This window comes from Pseudochaenichthys georgianus, chromosome 7, assembly GCF_902827115.2.
Source record: "Pseudochaenichthys georgianus chromosome 7, fPseGeo1.2, whole genome shotgun sequence".
NCBI classification, from domain to species: domain Eukaryota; kingdom Metazoa; phylum Chordata; class Actinopteri; order Perciformes; family Channichthyidae; genus Pseudochaenichthys; species Pseudochaenichthys georgianus.
The window spans coordinates 17,660,532-17,681,448 of NC_047509.1; the positions used below are offsets into that span (position 1 = coordinate 17,660,532).

Genomic DNA, 20,917 nt, shown 5'->3' on the forward strand with positions numbered 1-20,917 from the left:
TTCGACCAAAAGGAAATCCGAGAAATGTCCACAAAACATCTTTCACCAGTTGTTAATACTGTTTCTGCTTTGCCATGATAAAGTCACGGTATGTTGCCTCATTCCAAACCCACCCACCCACGCACGCACGCACACACACGCACACACAAAACAAAGGTGGACCTCATGCATGCAGACATACAAACAGGCACTCATTTGAAGTTACGATCTTAACCCATCGGAACTTCTTGCTGCTTCATCCAAAATACAAAACATCAGTCTCGTCCCTTGCTCTCTGACGTTAAAGCGTCAGATGATAGAGTGAGTGTGTGTGTGTGCATCTGTGTGTGTCATGGTAGGATGAGGCATGTAAGGCTGAGTAAGCTGACATAACAGCTGACATCACTGATAAAGATGTTGGCCCGTGAACCCAGTGTGTGTGATGCTGCACTCACCAGTTGGCAGAAACAACTTAGACCTGGACACCCCTGATAATAATTAGCCCCTGTTGACCTGTGGTTGTTGGGGGGATATATGCTCTTAAAAGGTGGTGTATGTATCTATCCTTCAAACCCTTCCTTCCAGATCACTATATATCTGCTGTTTGAACTTTATTCGTGCACAGAGGCATATTTTGCTAAGCCTTTTTAACAGCCAATGTATTTTTTGAATTGCCATTTTGAAGGAGCAAAGAAGAAGGTATAAATAGTTGAGGTATCAAAGGGAGAGAAACAGGAATTGGGCAAGAATAAAGAAAATACCTATTCATTTGTGTTTGTGGATGGCTTGCTTTATGTTCAAAGGGACGGGTTTGTCTTTATGTGCAAATGTGTAAAAGGTAAAGGAGGATTTCCTTTGATCTGCACACACACACACACACACACACACACACACACACACACACACACACACACACACACACACACACACACACACACACACACACACACACACACACACACACACACACACACACGCATGTACACAAACATACACACAAACAAATGATGGTTAAGCCTGGTTATTACCTAAGCACACAGGGTGAGTCTGAATGGAATGCCTGCTGTGAGACACACCAGTTCCAGACACAAAGCATTGCGTTACAACAGGGAAACAGACACACACTCGCTGTGTGAGAGAAATAACTATGTGTATATGTAATTAGAAGGCAAAAACAAAGCAAACACATGTTTCGGGTCTTGTTATCTGGCCTGCACCTCAGCTTGTTGGCACAGCAGTGCAGGAGGTTCTGTGAAGCTATTGTTTTTGGTGCTGTTAAACACATGGTGTCTTGCAGGAGTTTGATGCTGGCCATGGTTGAACACACACATGCGGTGTGTGAAGGTGCACCTTATAATTTGAAGCTCACATCAACAACATCACTCGATCTGCCTACTTCCACCTCCGCAATATTAACCGCCTCCGCCCGTCACTCACACCCAACAGCACCGCCGTCCTCGTCCACGCCCTTGTTACGTCCCGTATCGATTATTGCAACTCCATCCTCTCTGGTCTTCCTCAGAAATCCCTACGTAAGCTCCAACAGGTCCAAAACTCAGCCGCCCGTATCATCACCAGAACTCCTTTCATTAATCATATCACTCCGGTTCTCCAACAACTCCATTGGCTCCCCGTTAAGCACCGCATAGACTTCAAAGTGCTGCTCCTCACCTTCAAGGCCCTTCACACTCTTGCACCTCCATATCTCTCTGAGCTCCTTCACATCTACACTCCCTCTCGTACTCTCCGATCCTCCTCTGCCTTCCAACTCACTGTACCTTCTGCCCGCCTGATCACCATGGGGTCACGAGCCTTCGGCCACTCTGCCCCTCTTGTATTACTGTGTGCTCTTCTTTGTTGCTTGTTTTTAATTATGCTCTGTAAGGTGTCCTTGAGAGCTTTGAAAGGCGCCCATAAATAAAATGCATTATTATTATTATTATTATTAAGGTGTCAGTGTAGTTGGCTTGTAAATATCATTATCATGAAAAAAAAAAGTATACTCTCACATATTATACATTCTTTGGATTGTATTCCCAGAAAGATTGTATTTTTAATTTTGAGTAAACACAAATATATGCATATGCAGGAACACACACTTACACAGGTTGATTTTGTGCTTGATAAAAGCCATGTTTAACCACAACGAAGTTATGTTAGGTGAAACATTTGAGTGCCTATTCATAAATTCTTCATATGAAATGTATTTTCACTGTTTTTTCAATAAAAACATTAAATCAGGAGATTGGCATTAATGATTTCTAGTCACCAATCCTTTATTATCCCACATAGGTGGTGACGCGGCATTACGATTTGTCTTTGATCAAAGCTAACTTTAAAATAAAAGGACTATTGTTTAAATCCTATTCATTTAAATGGTGTGATTTAAGCTAAATGAACTATGACTATATCAAAGTAAATAGAAGGTTTTTTTTCCGAATGACTTCGTGATCCGTTAAATATCAACCACAAAAACAACCTTCTAATAAATCTCAACAATAAAAATGACCTCAACACCTCTCTGACTCACCTGTTATTGAGTATCTGTTGAATAATTGCTCTGCACAGCGATCACACACAGGGGGAGATAAAAGCAGAGGGAGAGGAGAAAAGAGGGAGGAGGCAGGGGGAAAGAATGTGACTGAGAAATTAAATTGAGACACAGAAGAGAAAGAAAGATTGCGTCCGTTCTGGTATGCCATCTTTACGATCTGTCTGTGAGAGAGCTTGTGAAATTGAACTCAGGTGTAGTGTGATGCCGAAAAAGCCATTTCCCCATTAGGGCTATGGAATCTCACATAAACAAATTACACAAATACTTTCTCTATAAAGGAGAGGGTGAGTTTTGTCTAACTGTGCAGTGAAACCTAAGCGGGGTCTTGTTTATGTGTGTGACAGAGTGTTTACATTGTCCTCTGCTCCCATCCCTTCAGATGGGGAGAACGCCAGGCCTCCGACAGCTTTACTCCTGTCACACTACCTGTCTGTCTTTGAGATTTCTGTTATGGAGAACATGTGCTAGGTGTATGTGAGGGGGAAATGCCAACCAGTGCTCTGTCCTCAATACAACCAGCTTAACCACTCAAGGGTGATGTGTTCAAGAGTAGAAGTCAAAGTAGAAAGCCAAGAAAAAGTGAAGGAACCAATGAATAATAGCCATGGCTTTAAACTTTTAACTTGTCTGTGTGATTTTAGCTATTCTATGTAAAACACTCATCACCAGAATAGAAAAACCTTTCTTTGGCTTTTTTCTTACTTGTAATTTATCCAGAAAAATGTGCCATCAACACCTTACCTTATCTTTCTAGCTGTATTGTTCCACCTGGTAGCTGACTAAAGCTGCAGTCACACCAAATACATACTAAACACATCCACTTCCTTTGGACTGTTTTTTTCTGTGTCTTAGCTTCTCTTATGGACATTGCCTTGTGTTTTATTGGGCTGCTGAAAGCAAACATTTTCCAAGTTGGGATCAATAAAGTATACCTATCAATCTATCTATCTATCTATCTATGGATTGATAACGCATCATCAACATCTAGGCAATTTTGAAAAGAGGGTACTTTCATTCAGAAGGTAATGAGTTTTGATTTTACATTAGATTACATGTCACTTGTTAGACGCTTTTATCCAAAGTGACTTACATACATTCAATACTATGGGCAGTCCGCACAGGATCCATTTGAGGTGAAGTTTCTTGCCCAGGGACACAACAACATGCTGACTGTAGTGGGGTTGGAACCAGTGCTCCGCTGATCCGAAGATCAACTTCCACAGTCATTCTGAACTTGTGGATATCTAATGTTAGCTGGCTAGCCTAAGCTTGCAACCCTGCCCACACTGTGTCCTGTCCCGCCCGCTGTTTGCCACAGCGAGCAAATAAATGTCGACGTTGCCACATTTGGTCTGACCGCCGCATAATACAACCGCAGATTTCGCATGTTGGCCACTGAGCAGTAACACTAGAGCTCAAGCAGAGCCCATTAATCCAGCCAAGTCTTCCCAAAGAGACTGAGGATTCAATATCGCAACCTTAAAATCGTAAGAACCTCTCTAAACTTTTTCTCAGATCATTAGTTCATGGAAACGACTTCAAATTGTTAATGTTCAAATCAAGCCAAACATCAATTATCAAATGCTTACAACGGTCAGCTTCAAACCTCAACGACCTGATCTGATTCATAATCCTGACACCTAGAATGAGTGTGCAGTAAACTGCGATGCTGTTCTGAGATCAGTACGAGGAGGACCACCCAGCAGTGGAGCTAATCCCATAGCTGCAGGGTTGAAGCCTTGCTGCGTACACACTCTGACAGGCTAGGCAACTCCTGGATAGGATATTAGAGTGGAGCGAAAGTACAATGGCATCTATTGATGACTGGTGTTAGGTTTTATGCTGCCATGCTCTACTCTGCTTTTGGTGAGAAAGAATAATCAAGTAAGGCTCTCTTGCTCAGTTACCTCTCTCTTCAGAACTCTGCCAGCTAGTGTACAGTTCAGGATAGTTTAAATGACAGATGGGCAGAGTTTTTAAAAAACAGGTTGGTTGTCACAGGATGGTTAATGTGGTTCCTCTGAGAATTGACACATCCCATGTAAATATAGGGTGATTTCGATGAAATAATGTGGTCAAAATGATAGTCTAGAAATTAGGGAATTCTTCAAAATCAAACATCAACTATTAAATGTAAAGACTCAGACAAACAAGTTTAAAGCACGAGTGAAAGCAACAAGATCCATTGATGAAGAGATACAGCAAACAACATTTTTTTTGGTACTGTACTAAATGTGTCCATATCACTAAACTATCAAGTAAAGCGGGCATCAACTGTGGGTTCAGATTGTGTATGCTGCACTGATTCTGAGAGTATAGAGTGCTGGTATATAGAAAACAGTTGCAAATCCTACAATTCTAAAGTGAAATTATTTTCTCTTTATTATTGTGACATTAGAGGTTTATGAAAAGATTGGAGAAAGAGAAGAAGTTGTAGAGATTTTACAACTTTAAAAAGGAAAAAACGAAAGGCAGTGGAGTTTGTTTGATCCCCACAGAAATGCTTCACTAGTGGAATCAGTCTCTTCTCATGCAAATACACAATACCAATGCCATTTCAACAATCTATACCACAAAAAAGAAAAATATAATAAATAATTCTGTACTTGGAAACAAGCTGTTCTACAGAAAATGTACTACTTCCTTTCGAGCAGTTTTCAGACACGTCAAAATACAACTATAGTCAGGGAATGTAAATTACAAGCTTGAAGCAAAACACCCAAAGATATACAGCCCTGTGAGTTACTCTACAAATCAACACAACTTTATTTTGATAAAGCATATTGTAATTGACCACTTACTTAGCACCTAAGGATACTGTGGGCAACCATCTCCACTTTGAGCATCGCTGGCTTGGCAGAAACACAAAGAAGTTCCACTGCTGGTTCTGTTTTAGCTCGTCAAATAGACTTACATCAAACACACAGCCAGCAGCACTCTACAAGATATAGAGATGGAGATAGAGAAGAAAAGAAACAAAAAGAAACAGAGAGGGAGTGACAGAAATGCACTGATTCAAAGCAAGCCCCAAAGTGGAAGCCCCGGGATAAACAACCAATCAGAAAAGTATCGCTGTCTAGCCCAATCAGAACACATTCCAATGAGAATCCTCTCCAGACCCAACCAACTAACCCCGGAGGTATGCACACAAAAAACAAGACACATACTGTACGCACAATGTGACCTAGATTCACAGCAGCATCCTAACTAACGTCCTGACCAAGTCTGGATGACAACAACCCAGAGAGTCTGTGTTCAATCTACCACCAGCCTCAATCACCTCTCTCTGCTATTCTCTCGTCCATCGTGGCCATACTAGTGCAGACACTGCTGTTTGTATGTGAGTTTGTAGTTGTGTGTGTGTGTGTGTGTGTGTGTGTGTGTGTGTGTGTGTGTGTGTGTGTGTGTGTGTGTGTGTGTGTGTGTGTGTGTGTGTGTGTGTGTGTGTGTGTGTGTGTGTGTGTGTGTGTGTGTGTGTGTGTGTGTTTGTGTGTGTGTGTGTGTGTGTGTGTGTGTGTGTGTGTGTGTGTGTGTGTGTGTGTGTGTGTGTGTGTGTGTGTGTGTGTGTGTGTGTGTGTGTGTGTGTGTGTGTGTGTGTGTGTGTGTGTGTGTGTGTGTGTGTTCTGGGGGGGATCTATAATTCCATTGTAGACAGATGGGATTGGTGTCTGGGCTCATTCCTGGCAAGGATACCCTTGATTCGTAGAGAGGGGCGAAGACGACAGTTGAGGGATGCCGGACAAAAGGATGTGTGTGTGTGTGTGTGTGTGTGTGTGTGTGTGTGTGTGTGTGTGTGTGTGTGTGTGTGTGTGTGTGTGTGTGTGTGTGTGTGTGTGTGTGTGTGTGTGTGTGTGTGTGCGAGGCAGGACTGTGTGTCTTGTTGTAGTTGTTGAGTAAATGGACTTCCTAAGGACTGAAATAACGAGAGTATAACAGGCTGAGCAACAATGGTGCAGGGCTTTGTGTGTGATTGTGAGTGTGTCCACAAACAAACAAATCTGTGCTTGCGTTTTTACAGTGTGTGTGCTTGCAGTTGTGTCTCTGCCAGTGTGTGTACAGGGTTGCATGAGAGTGTGTGGTTGTATAGATCCCCACTTGGCAGCGGCAGTGTAAACTGAGGAGGGTCTTACATGGGCTTTAATCCTGTGCTGAATGTCATCGTACAAGTGTGGCTTTTCCACGAGCCTAGATAAGACAGAAAGAAAGAGAGGGAGTGCTACTGCATGTATCAGTTGTATGCACTTGCGCATGTGAGTTTAAGTGCATACATGTGGGGGAAAAACAGCCTTGTGAAGTAGCTTGACCCATTGGTTCGATGACAAGGATTATATCATTGACATACAGTAAGCTGTGAGGGACAGACCGAGCAGCTCCAGCACTAATCTGCTTCTCTAGTGATCTAGTGACAGAGAGAGAGGCCACTCTGGCATCACATGCTAAGGTTTCAGTGGAAAACACAACCTGGCTGAAAACTACATAGTCCAACCAGCTGAGCAGTGTTGGACTATCTCTCGTTCAGGCCAGGGGTTTAAACACTTTTTTTAGCGTGGGGCCCTAATGAGAAGTTTATTCTGTAGCCCCAAGACTCAGGGGCTTTAAAACATTTTACTACCCATGTCATATGGGTACCCTGCAGCAATAGGCCTGTGACCTATATTGGGATTTGAAACCTTTCAACAAACATTTTGAAGTTTTGAAAAGGTCACTGATGTAGAATGTCAGTGACTCTTTTGAGGAGTAAGCTATGATAACTCAATACACTGCAAGACATCCATTATTGAGGAAAGTGTTGTTGTTACGATAAATGGCAACACAGCACATCTCGCTTTTTACAAGCTTCCCTGACGTGGTCGACCTTTGGGAAAGTGTCGGGCTAGTGTGAGAAATAAACTGCAGCCTACTGTTATACGAGGCCTAATTAGTGGTCAGCCCTTAATGTTGAGTGGTAGTCTAAAGGTTGTTGATGTTATTACAGTAGCTCCCCGATAGCACAGGCTTTGAAGCCTCTCCGCTGACTCTGCACTGGGATGACTTTCAGCGGGAGGAAACAGGTAAATTCCTGTTAGTTTTCCTCTTCAATCCTACAAGGAGTGTCCGATAGCAGCTCTGGCATTGATAGAATATGGAAAGAAAATATGGGAATTCTTTCTGCTATAACTTACTAAAATATATTTAATGTTATTTCTTCGCCACAGTGTTTCCGTAAGCGTCAATTATAAGTGTTTGCTTTCTATTAGGCTATTTAACTGTATGCATGTCTGTGCGTGTGTGTGTGTGTGTGTGTGTGTGTGTGTGTGTGTGTGTGTGTGTGTGTGTGTGTGTGTGTGTGTGTGTGTGTGTGTGTGTGTGTGTGTGTGTGTGTGTGTGTGTGTGTGTGTGTGTGTGTGTGTGTGCAGTGGTACTTCAGATGAGACATTACAAGTGCTGCATGTTGACATCCTTTCAGTCAAAGTTACAATATCAGAAGTGATCAAGTATCACATGGTAAATTCAGCAGGTGACAGACTTCTAGCTTGTATCTACCCTAACCCTGACTTAACTTCCACCTTATTATCTTCCTCTGCCTCGGAGCAGTGGACATGTCTAAGATTGGCAGCCTAGGGGAGGGTCTTTTTGTTGAAAACACACTTCTTACACACAGGACCTGAGGCAGTGTGGTGTTTTTGTGTGTGAGTGTGAAGTGTGCATAGAGAGAGAGAGGGAGCGAGAGAAAGAGGAGAGCACAGGAAGTCTGAAGAAAAGAACAGGTTTAAAGTCAAAAGGTTGTGATTCTGTCTCCAAATCCCTCTACCTCTCTCCATCAGTCACTTTCTCTTTGGGATGTAATCCACTTTGAACAGGGGACCTGACCTCCAGAGCATCCGAGTAAGAGTTCTCCTATGCAAAATGATTTTTATCTCGAGCTTTCAAACAAGCACACACACACACACACACACACACACACACACACACACACACACACACACACACACACACACACACACACACACACACACACACACACACACACACACACACACACACACACACACACACACACACACACACACACACACACACACACACACACACACACACACACGCACGCACACACATGCACGCAATTGCTTGCCGGTGCCTCCCAGGTGAAAGTTTCTCTCGAGGGAAGGGCTTTTGTGTGCTGCCATCTCCATAAGCTCACGAAACACCCTTATAATCCTTTCAATCTCTCTTTTTTTTTTCTCCTTCCAGAGCTTTCTCTTCCTCACACAGTTCTCTCTGGAAACTGGTAGCACAGTAAGAACTTGCTAAAGACATTAAATAAATGTTTCTATTTAGACCTCACCGTCCACCACCATCAGCTTTTCTTCTTTTGTATTGAAATCATTTTTGTTCTCTGTCAGTCAGCCACAAACATATCTTCATGTATCTTGTGGCAATGGCATTTTAAGAAGCGATGGAGATAACTGATCAATATTTTTTTTAGCGACAGCTTGAGGTGCACTGATTTATGACTGTGGGCTGGGCTGGTGCAGCCATTTCTTCACAGAGAGCAAACCAGAGAGGAGTTTACAGACACAGACTGAATCACACCTGGCGTGTTCAGACGTAGAGAGGAGGATGAACGGCCTCATTAAAAGCATTTCATCTTAGACATTTCCCATGTCTACAAACTTTAAATGTGCCAATTAATGACATTTAGAAAACAATAACACACCCAATCAGTGTATGTATATGCACAGCCAATCAGGAAAAAGCTATTTTTAAGGGTTAATGTTCCTTCCCGCATGTTCGAGATTATAAGTCTGAGCCAGTGAATTAAAGGAAAAAGCACTATATTTGTATTCAATTACATACCAGAGAGAGAAAAGTAAGTGCTTATTGTCTTCTGGCAAGCATGTTTGTGCACTTGAACTGAAAACCCCCAACAACAACGACTGGGAAAAACACTTAACTACATCATTGAAGCATAATGCTTTAATAAAGCAAGTGAGGTCATAGCACTCAGTGCACAGTTTAAAAAGAAAGACCGGCCACACTGAGACTATTTGTTGGGCATCTCCACAAGACTGTATGAAATATAAATCCTCAAAAGGTCCAAAAGACACGCTTGAGTTATCTTTTAAATTGATTGTTCAATATTTACCTTTAATGTACCTAAAAGATAATACCCCACAAAATAAAACTGGAACTAAACTGCTAATAAAATGCAATCCTTAAAGAATATTAAAGAAAAACTCATTTTAAAAAGTGCAACTGAAGAACCCTTGGGTCAGTGGACAGCATGACCATTCATAATGTCTAGGCTCATGTCCCACTGTTGCTGCAAGTCGGACAAATCCCATGCTGGTCCCACTTGGTTGGCTTGGATGAGAGAACGGCTTACCACTTTTGAAAACAGTGCTAGAGGACAGTTCTCGGCATAACTGTTATCATCTCTCCAGCTGACAGCAGCCAGTACAAACTGACTGACTGCCAAGCTGTTTATTGGTGCCTCCCTTAGTCTACTAGGTGGCCCAAACAAGAATGTTTAGATTCATTTTGATAAGATGACCACATCAAATAGCACCAGCACTGAATAGCAAGGATTCTAGTCGAGAACTAAAAGGACAAAACCTTAACATCTTTCCCTGCAGATTTCGCACGAGCAGTTGTGTGTGTGGCCAAGTCTTGGTGTTTGTAATGAGTGTGTTGTGGGTGGGGAATGGAAGCGTACTCAGACAAACCGCCCTATGATCCACACATCAGGTGTCTAATTGTCCTCTCCTGACTAGAACTTCAAGAAAGCCACAAAAAAAGCATGAATAAACTTGTCTGCCTCAAAACATTGGCAGCCCTTCTTTTCCTCATACCGTACATCCTCCCCTCTTCCTCCTCTTCCTCCTCTTCCTCCTCCTCCTCCTCCTCCTCCTCCTCCTCCTCTGGGAGTCTGCTGGGTCTGAAGATGCTTCTCTGGGTCCTGTCTGTCTGCAGCTTCAGATACCGACATTGACAAAGCAACTCTATCACCGCTTTTCATACACCTACTTTAGGGTAATTGTTTGTGTGGCATTTTTAAACAGCACTACATCATTGTCAAATTAATCATCATGCCGTAACATGAATACACTAAGCAAATATTCAATGTGATTAGGCTTCTGTCTCACGCCAAACACATTTCTTCCTTTCACAAACAGGGTTTTCTAACTAACTGCAAAAGGCAACATTCCTGCCCTTACTACAGGAACTGATAATGGGATTTTCTAAACATATAAAAGCTTCTGTACAAGTTACCTGCTCCCATTAGTCTTAGAGCTGTGTACTATCAGATCCATGGGTTTTCATTTGTGCCTAAATAAATAAAGACCGATAGCACGATGCACCTTCACAAGAAAAAGGGCCCTTTGGAAACTAATTCAGGTGTTGTTTTGGACACCTCTCAGGATGGACTGAAATAGATACAAGATACAGCAGACTTAGATGTTGTTGCTCAGGTGTGGCTGAGTTATCGACTTCTCTCCACTCATGTTCAATCTGGTGGAACAACCTTTGACCTCACAAACTGATGATGCTGACAGCTGGCTGAGGGATGGCCTCGGTCAGACGCCTCTACTGACCTGCCGGCTGCGGTTCATTGGTCACCAAAGGAATACTGCACAGCACGACTACACACATGTGTGAGGAGATGCATACCCAAACATTACCCGATGATAATGAACATGCAAGTATGTGTGTAGATGTGCACATGTTTTCACACGATCACACATACACAGAGAATATAAATACAAATAACTTGCTTGCATTCACTACTGAATGTCTAGACAATCCAGAGTTAAACCAATGTATTTGTTTATCAACACTTGATTAAATGGGGCAGGTATTTCTTCAGGCGCCCTATTAAAATATGTGCCGTTAACATTCAGTATTTAAATAGTGGGACGATAGTTGTTTACACTTTCATCCTGGCAAGAAAAAGTGGCAGAGCTGGCTCATCTGTTTACGATTCTGCTGCAATCCTTTTATTTCAGAGCCAACCTTAAATTACATTTAATGGCATTTTGATTATTGTTAAAAGGAATGTGAACACGGTGACATCAACAGACAGACGTGTCTAAACTGAAAACTGCTTTCATCGGAATAATAACATTGTAGACACTGAAAGGTGATTTCACAATCAATACTGACAACTTATTTTTCAATATCAATTCTATTCACTATTGATTATATTAATACATTATCTCCAGGCAAGTCTGAGATATATTGCGTTTACAAGAAGAAGTTACATTAAAATGACCATTGACTTTGAAACCCATAATTAAACCAGCTTTGAAGTACGTTTTGGTTGCAACGAGCCACTGGACATGATTCATCAGGAAATAGCAAAAAAGAGACGAGCATAAACATGTCACTTCTACTAAATAATTGTATTTCGGAATCACAAATGGGTTTGAGAATCTGCTGGCTAATTTAAGTTTTCCAATGAATTTAGACTCCTTTTTCTAGACTTGCTTAAGCTGTGCATTCACAAGAGTGGGATACTTACTGGCATAAACAATGTAGATATACAAACACTGTATTCAGTGCAAACACAGCATGGACACATGAAAGCCATCTTCTTGACTTGTTTTAACCTGAACAAGGCCTCTCTCCTTCCTGTTCCAACACACACTCACACAAACACACACACACAAACACACAAGCATATTTCTGTCCCCACTTGGAAAGCCTCTCAGCTTCTTTTCGCTTCATTCAGTACAAATAACTTCACGGTGGGATAAAAGCATAATGTTTCCAGAAAACCTCTTCCCCCCCACTTTGCTTCACTCTGTTGGCCCCATGTTCTCCTTCACTTTTCCCTCCAACCCCCTTTTCTTGTGCTCTCTGTCCAAAAAGACATTCTTATTTCATTAGTACGGGGGGGTCTGGGAGGCCAAGAGGGTAAACAAAACCTCTGTAATCAACAGCAGTACATACACAACCACAATGAGCCAATCAGAGCACAGTGTCCTTTTAGTTGGAACTATGCATAACCAATACATTCCAGTACACCCGGAACTCAAACTCAGCACTGTGTGGCATTCCGAATGTAGCCTAGCACTGGGAGTCAAGGTTATCCATAAGACACACCAATCAAAGCATGCATGCCTGCAAAGACACTGATACACACACACACTCACAGATCCCCGGCTATATGTCTATCGCTGCTGTCCTCTATGTTTGCTCATATTAAGGAGGGCTCACTCAGGGACAGGATATGGGGATTAGGTCTGGCCTTATTGCGCTGTAGCTACACACCGCTAAATGGCTCCCATCTGTTCTCCCATTGAGAATGGCTAATACACGTTAGCCGCGCTCGTATTGTGCACTGCCAGAATAACAGCAGTGGATAGATGAGCAGGACTGATATCGCTAGCCACAACACCATTTTGTGCTAAAGGCTAATGTGCCTGGCTTATTCTATTAGATCGGGATAAGAAGTACTAATACGCAGACACGTGCATACACACACCATCACGATATCTGATTGAAGATACCCGAAGCAGTAGGCGAGTCACGGGTCCAGCTCTAGGTTTACCTTGAAGGAGAATCATGTTAGAGCAGGGCAAGCTTAAATCTGGGGAGAGGTGGAAAGAACCGGAGTGATGGAAAAAGATGGAGGGATGGAAAGAGAGGGAGAAAGGGGGCAGTGTGGTCTGTTTCATTACGGTGAATCCTGACACTGCTGCATTCTCAGCACACATGGACTGGATTATAGGCAATGTGGGCTGCTCCGGCACAGTATAGCTCAGCAACGCTCTCTTGCACACACATACACACACAGACATTCAAATGCACACACAAACATCATAGCTAAACACACCAAAGCTTTACACTGCACATAAACCATTTGCTCACACACAAACTATAGGACTCTTAATCCCAAAAGCAGCAGTAGGGCAAAGTGCACCACTACTAAGTCATTGAGGTTAGAGACAGAGTCTGCTTGTGATGGTCCACCTGTGGATTACTGGGGGAAAAGAATGAGATGCACTGGAAAGTATGAGTATACCATGCTGCCTGGGTTTCTCTCATTCCCACATAAATACATAAGCATCTCTCTTTCTCTATCTCTCAGATGTACATTTATAAATCTCTCTTTTCCCCCCTCCTGCCTCTCTTTGTCTCACTCACACATGCATTTGCTCCAAGAAAACAATCACCCCCCTCTGAACAGACCTCTTTCCACACGCATACGTTCAAAGGCATCCTGAGTCTATGGGGGGCTTCGATATAAAACCCCCAAAACAGGAATTATCCTTTATGACTCTGCATTCTTCATTTTATGCTTTTTCAGCTTGCAGCCTTAAAAACAAAAATCTTCATGACTGCTCTGTGTTGTATTGTAATTAACTACCCCACACACTGGCACAAAACAGGGTGGGGTAGCACAGTTAAACTTTACTACGCCTGAAAAAGTGAGGCGGGGAGGACAGACTTGTCCATCTCTGTTTTTTCTCACTGTGTCGTTTTTATCACCTACGGGCCCTGGTACGCGGGGCAGCTGCGTCTGTATTGGTCGAATACCACGCAGTTACCTATATAGCCACAGAGTGCACACACAGCATGAGGCACAACCAGCATATGGACATTAGTACTGTAGCACTTATAGAAAGGCAGCCATAAACCTCTGAATCAACTGAGGCCCTTTATTCGACTGAAATTCATAAGCAATGGGAAAAGGAGCCGGGTTCTATTACACTTTCTTCTGTCAGAGTTGGGTAATACTGTGGTTATTGTGGTGCCATCAGTGTTCCCGGCTAATGGTTACTTGAGCTCACTAAAGAACCCTTTTGTGTAGAAGACCATTAAAATATCTGCCGCTGATATACAGCATTACACCCTGGCAAGAAGTGCATTAACTCTAAAATTAGCAGAACGTTTTTACAAAAGCTGTGCAACAGAAAACTCACTGTGGATAAGTGGATGCAGGGTTTCCATGGTGATGGTGATCATGCCCATATTCCCTCTTCATCGTCCTGTGAGAAAAACATGTGAAAAGAAGCCATCAACATTACCATTTACTGTACAAACTCTGGCCTAGTGGTTATGTCTTTATAAGTAGAGTCTCCTTGCCTAAAGCTATGGCCCTCCAAACCCCCTGTGGCTTTTAATCAAAACAGTCCTGTTCATGTTCCTCATTCAAAAAAAGTTGTGTGTGATATCATAAAATGCTTTCCTCAGTGTGATTGTCAGGAACCAATAACTAAACACACAAGGGGTTTCCTTGGGGCTGACACTGTGCAGACAAGAGCCCTGCTAACAAGAAGGCTAATTCACTCAGACACTAACATTACACTGGTTAGCACGAGCTGGCAGCTCACTATAACCAAGCCCTTGCCTGAATAATGCTAAATTAAGCTACGGTAAAAGACAGTCCATGCTACACAAGAGTAAAAAACACAAGGGCCTTGGCTGCAGTCCACAGCGGCTTTGGTTGGACTGAGTGGTTGTGACAAGCTCGGTAAACTCAGGAGGCTACACCTAAGCAGCTAAGCTATATATATAATGGCCTTTCAATGGAACATGCTAGATGGTAAATGCTAAGATGCAGTGAATGGCTGTGACAGGCCCTGTAAACAGAGCCAGGCATATGACCACTCATTCTGCCAGGTTGCACGCACGCACACACACACACGCACGCACACGCACGCACGCACGCACACACACACACACACACACACACACACACACACACACACACACACACCACGCACGCACGCACACACACACACACACACACACACACACACACACACACACACACACACACACACACACACACACACACACACAGGCAAAATACCATATGCTTCTTCTCATAAACCTGTAGCAAAGCATGTTAAGGCTTTGAGAAGAAAAAAAAAAGAGAAAAGGTTGTATAATTCTTTCTCTGATAAACACTTGTGTTTTCTATTTCCTTCTGAGGCTGCTGCCAAATATCTGGCAGCGGTACTGGCATGGCTAAATGGGAACAACATGAACACAATATGCCCGTCAAACTGCACACAATCCATGCTGAGACACAGACCTGGTGTTCATTTTAAGAAGCTAAATCCACTTCCTGTGCATGTCTCTTTTGATTAGGTTTCACCTGTCCACACATGAAGTCCATCAAAAACAAATGAAGGACAGGGAGTATAGTAAGAGGATTGAGATGGACCAACTAACCATAGCATTGAGCTTGGTTTGCGGTTTGGCTGCTTTAAAGACCTTGAAATGTGTTCTTGCGTTTGTGTGTCCACTTTTCCAGTGCATACATTTGTGCTTACGTGGCTTAAATGTGCCATTTGGGTGTGGATGCGGTGTGGATGCGTCTGTTTGAGCAAATGCATATGCAAATGCCGAAAAAGGCAACTGTGGTCACTGATATGTTTTTCATGGCACTAGCTGTATCTTGGAAAGGCATTGCGGTCTCTAGGTTGAGCGTGCAGACCCTCTTTATCATCATCATTATCATCATCAATCCTCTTTCCAGTGGTGTTCGTAGACCAGGCAATGCACTGAACCACCGGCCTTACGACACTTGCATTAGATGGAAGGAGAAAGGACTGAAGAACGAATAATGAAAGGGACAGCAGAGGTATAGAGGGAAGAATGTGGGTAGAGGAGTAAACAAATGGGAACAAATAAAAGAGTGGTTAAAGTATAGTGAAGAAGAGGTAAGTGACAGAAATAAGGGAAGCATAAGAACAAAGCGTTCAAGAAAAAACAAATGGAGTAATTCATCACATTTCAAAGAGGGAGATTAAAGGAGTCCTGTGTTTGGAGGGAAAACAGTCTCACAACAGGGACTTCAGTGACATCCATACTGTGTGACCTGACAACCCCCATCAGCACACACACACACACACACACACACACACACACACACACACACACACACACACACACACACACACACACACACACACACACACACACGCACGCACGCACGCACGCACACACACACACACACACACACACACACACACACACACACCCTGACCTCGGCCGAACTTCCACATTAAGGTCAAAGATCAGATATGAGGAAAAGCCAAGAGGTGATTGGCTGACCTCTGTCAACGCTGTCTTGAAGTGTGCGAGCGAGAAAAAACGTACCTAAATCATATTCAGTTAAGCCTGAGCTTCTGTACAAAAGTGCAATGTGTATTAGATAGTATAATTCAACCAATAGACCTGGCTTTATGAGTTATTTTTGTTATTCCCTACATTCTTAACAAGACTTCCCAGAAACGAACACTCTTCACTTGCAGAGAGCTGCTTTTTCCTATTTCAGTCTCTTAACACTGCCGCAGTAACACAGTGTTGGGTAGCCGTATTGAAGGAAAGACATTAATAAGAAATGTGAACAAAACAGTGACCCCCCAGGGACCTTAAAGCTTGCCAATCAATGTGTCAAGTCGGTTCAAAAGCACATCATAGCATAACCCAATGACAGCACCATTTGAATTTAAAAGTGTTCCTAGTTCCAAGCAAAATGTTCAAATAAATATACAGTACTGCTACTGCATGAGACTGTGAGTGAAAAATGTGCATATATCAACCACAGACCTTAGCATTTAAGAATACAAAATTCTATAGGGGTTAAAGGCTAAAATATATTTAAAACCAGCTATCCTATTCTAGTTTAAATATAAACTATGCAAAAATATGCATGTGCGTGTATTTTTTTTTTATTTAACCAGATAAAAAGCATTGAGATAACATCTCATTTACAATGCTGACCAGGCCAAGAAGGCAGTAAGGTTTAGGATGTATTTAGGACAGGGGATCCCCAGTCCATGTTTGACTTTCATCGAGCAGCAGTGTCAGCAACATAACGTCTAGAAACGTGTTATGGTGCATATTAGATGGAGCAGATGTTCACATTTATACTCAGGTGGAAATCCCCAGGTATTCATCTTCAATCCCCAAACATACACACACAAACACACTTCGTTTTGGTCATTTCGGAAAATCCCCAATCACAACGTCATGACAACAATAGAGCTGTGATGAGTTTATTTTCCATTCAAATAACTAGAAGATGTAATCAGCTAATGGAGTTAAATCATATCTGTCTTTCTTTGAAGAGTACTTTCCCCCGGTAGGGATTTCATCTGAGTACATAGTATCAACAAAGAATCAGGTGTGCACCGCCATGTGCATTTACACAAACACACACAGGCAAGCGCACGTCTACAGTATGCACACTTGGATGTACGCACACTCACACCAACACTATGCTAATAACAACAGCAGTTTGTGCTTCTTCCTTAGCGCTCCTCAAATTGACACATTAAGTGTGTCCTCAGGGTAGTCTGGATATGATACACAGAGAGAGGCAGCTCATACTGCATAAGAGATGAATGATACATAAACTAATCTCAAATCCCATCGATCAAAAACATTCATTTGGCAGATTTCCCCTTCAGGCTCCTTATCTTAATGATATGAATAACTCTAACTTGGCAGGAAGTATTGGGGTTGAAGGAGAAGAGACGCAGGAGAAGTGAGAGGGGAAATTTTAGGCTGCTCAGTCCAACCACAACTGACTCGTGATGGAGATGACAAATAAAATTACTTTAAAAGCATGAAGATGAAAGCCTACCACATGTAAGCTTGTGTAAACAGGTCCAAACTGTCTGGTGTGTGAGTGTGTGTATGTGAGTGTGTGCACATTCATATTGACCTGGTCCATAGGGGGTCGGTGATTGGCATGGGGGGGCCCTCTTGGCAGGCTTCGGTGATGCACGTTGGCTGGATGCATATGGTGAGAATGGTGAGGATGATGCTGGGGGTGGATGTGATCTTCCTCATAGTTATCCGCTATCATCTTCATTCTGCTCTGAGTCTGCCAAAAAAAAGGAGATAGAAAAGACAATGTTTAACCCACAATTATAAAACATTCATTTCTCACACACAGCTTATTTCTTTCGTAAAAATGTTCTTTGGGTCTTAGAATGATTAGGCTGAGGGATTCTTGGATGGCGGCAAAGCATGTTGAAAGCCATCAAAAATGATAAAAACAGTGCCGCTAACAACACTTGACAGGTCATAAATTGAGTGAGTCGGAGTGCCTGATGAAGTCTGTCAAATGTCATCCATATTGCAGATTATAGTTTAATTGGATTAGACAAACACTAGTAAGAACCGTTACTGAGTGTTTCATGTAGCCCACAGGCTTTCTGGCTTGGGTGAAGCAACCTCCTTTTAGATGTCATTGATTAAAATTACACACAAATATGTATATTTTAAGGAATGCCTGTAAATGGGTAAGCAAGACTATATGTCCTTTGTTTTGTATTGTGCAACTGTGTGTATTTGTGTGAGCGTTTGTGGAAGAAGCTGTCATACTGCCAACATCACTGCTTTGGAAGGAGATAACAGCCGAGGCTGACTAACGTTAACAATCAGCCTAAGTCCATTGAGGCCAGCTGTCTAAAAGATAGACCGTGACTGAGTGGGTGCAGATACATTGACAGGCTCAGCTTTATTCCCAGATACTTCCCCTGAGGGCGTACACGAGTGCAGAGCGGGAGGTTGGATTGTGTATGGAATGAAGATGATTCCAAGGAAAGACATGCACACATGTCGAAATCCAAAATGTTGCTGCTTTCCTTTTTTCAATTGAGGGGCAGCCATGGCAGGAAGAGAACAAAAAGTCTGAGTCAGCTGAAGGATAGGAGGGAGATGGTATTACAGGAGTCAGCGGCCTGGGGACATCACTGCTGAGATAAGGAGCTGAGGCCTAAATGATTGAGGAAACGAGCCAGTCAGGATCACAGGAGAGGATGTGGCTGGCATTAAAGAGGTTAGCAATTAGCTTAACTTGGAGAAGAGCTGCTCAGATAAGGCGAGAACAGTGACACAGTGGTGAGAGGGAAAGAGAGAGACAGAGATAAAGATGAAGAGTGAGGGATGGAGGAGGGCCCAGACAAACACCAGACCAGTGGTTAGAGCAGTTAAAGGTTGGGTTGAGGTGTACGGCCCTCCGTGACCTCAGGTGTTGACACTAGCAGGTGTGACTGGGTGGGGCTTGACTCAATGCAACAGTTACAGGGCTGAGATCTGTCATTACAGCTAGGACAATTACTATCATACTGTATACCATGCAGCTGATGTAACTACTGCTACACAGTACAGTACATGCTCTAGGGGCTCCCAATGTTTACAATTATGTTGAATTTTAATCAATAATTATGTTCAAAACGTTGATATATGTAGTCAATGGTAAGAAGGGCAAATGTGTGCTTAGTCCTCAATGCTAATCTAATAAAAAAAAACTACAACTTGTTCCGGTCATCTAGTTACAAAAAAAATGTGTAGGAAGGGAAGCCAAATGTCTCTCTATGTGTGTGTGTGTGTGTGTGTGTGTGTGTGTGTGTGTGTGTGTGTGTGTGTGTGTGTGTGTGTGTGTGTGTGTGTGTGTGTGTGTGTGTGTGTGTGTGTGTGTGTGTGTGTGTGCACATGTACATTTAATGACCTGAGACAAAAACATTAATGAATGAAGTAATGAATTGCTTCTGGCAGAAGCTGACTGTGTGGTCACAATAGCCCACATGTGGCCATCTAGTTTATTCAAACAGACACACACACACACACACACACACACACACACACACACACACACACACACACACACACACACACACACACACACACACACACACACACACACACACACACACACACACACACACACACACACACACACATCTCATACTTTTTTGTTCCGTTGTGCATGTGCGGAGGTGTGCACATTTAAAATGACTGTGTGGTGGAATGTGTGTGTTTTAATTAGTGTTAATTATGGCCTTTGCAGAGTAAACAGCTCAGTAATGACCTCCAGGCCTGCTTGTACTGTAGATCCTGGAATAGTCACAGGTGGCACTGCTGGGAGAGGAGAGTTTTTCATTGACAACCCCAACCATAACAGATTTGAACTGTACTATGTGTGTGCGTGAGGTTCCTCTGCATGTGTATCAAAGTGTAGCTGCTGGTGTAAACATGGCAGTGATGATCCCGCTGCTGTGCTCACAGCTGCATCCCAAACCTCAATCCAAGCCGTCAGTAAATCAAAAGCCTGTCCTGATTAGAGCAGAGCTGCATTAACACATATGGAGGCATGAGGCTGACAAAAAAGGCCTTAAACACACATGCGGCTGGGGAAAGACTGCACATAATTCACAACACGTATACATACTCCTTTAATCAAATCTGTGTGTGTTTCTGCGTTGCCATGCTATCCCAGTAAAACAGAGTAACACAGACAAAGCCCGCGGGTCGTTTTACATTAGCTGTGCAAAATGGCAGAGAATGGCATGAGAGAGAGGATAAATGCCCAAGTGACTAAAAAGACAGAGAAAAAGGGAGAACGAGAGAAAACATTGAGAAAAAGTCCCA

The 20,917-nt window shown here is 42.8% G+C and overlaps 1 protein-coding gene across 2 annotated transcripts in view; it reads right to left on the reverse strand.

The window, feature by feature from the left end:
• The window catches only part of LOC117450139 (ERC protein 2-like), a 145,384-nt gene that overhangs the window by 20,179 nt on the left and 104,288 nt on the right, over positions 1-20,917 (reverse strand). For both annotated transcript variants that reach the window (XM_071203774.1, XM_071203775.1), the window contains 2 exons: positions 18,204-18,365; positions 14,443-14,508 (listed from right to left, as the gene is read on the reverse strand). In XM_071203774.1, the coding sequence (XP_071059875.1) occupies positions 14,482-14,508; positions 18,204-18,365 (189 nt within the window). In that variant the 3' untranslated portion in view covers positions 14,443-14,481. The remainder of the gene's footprint in view (positions 1-14,442; positions 14,509-18,203; positions 18,366-20,917) is intronic.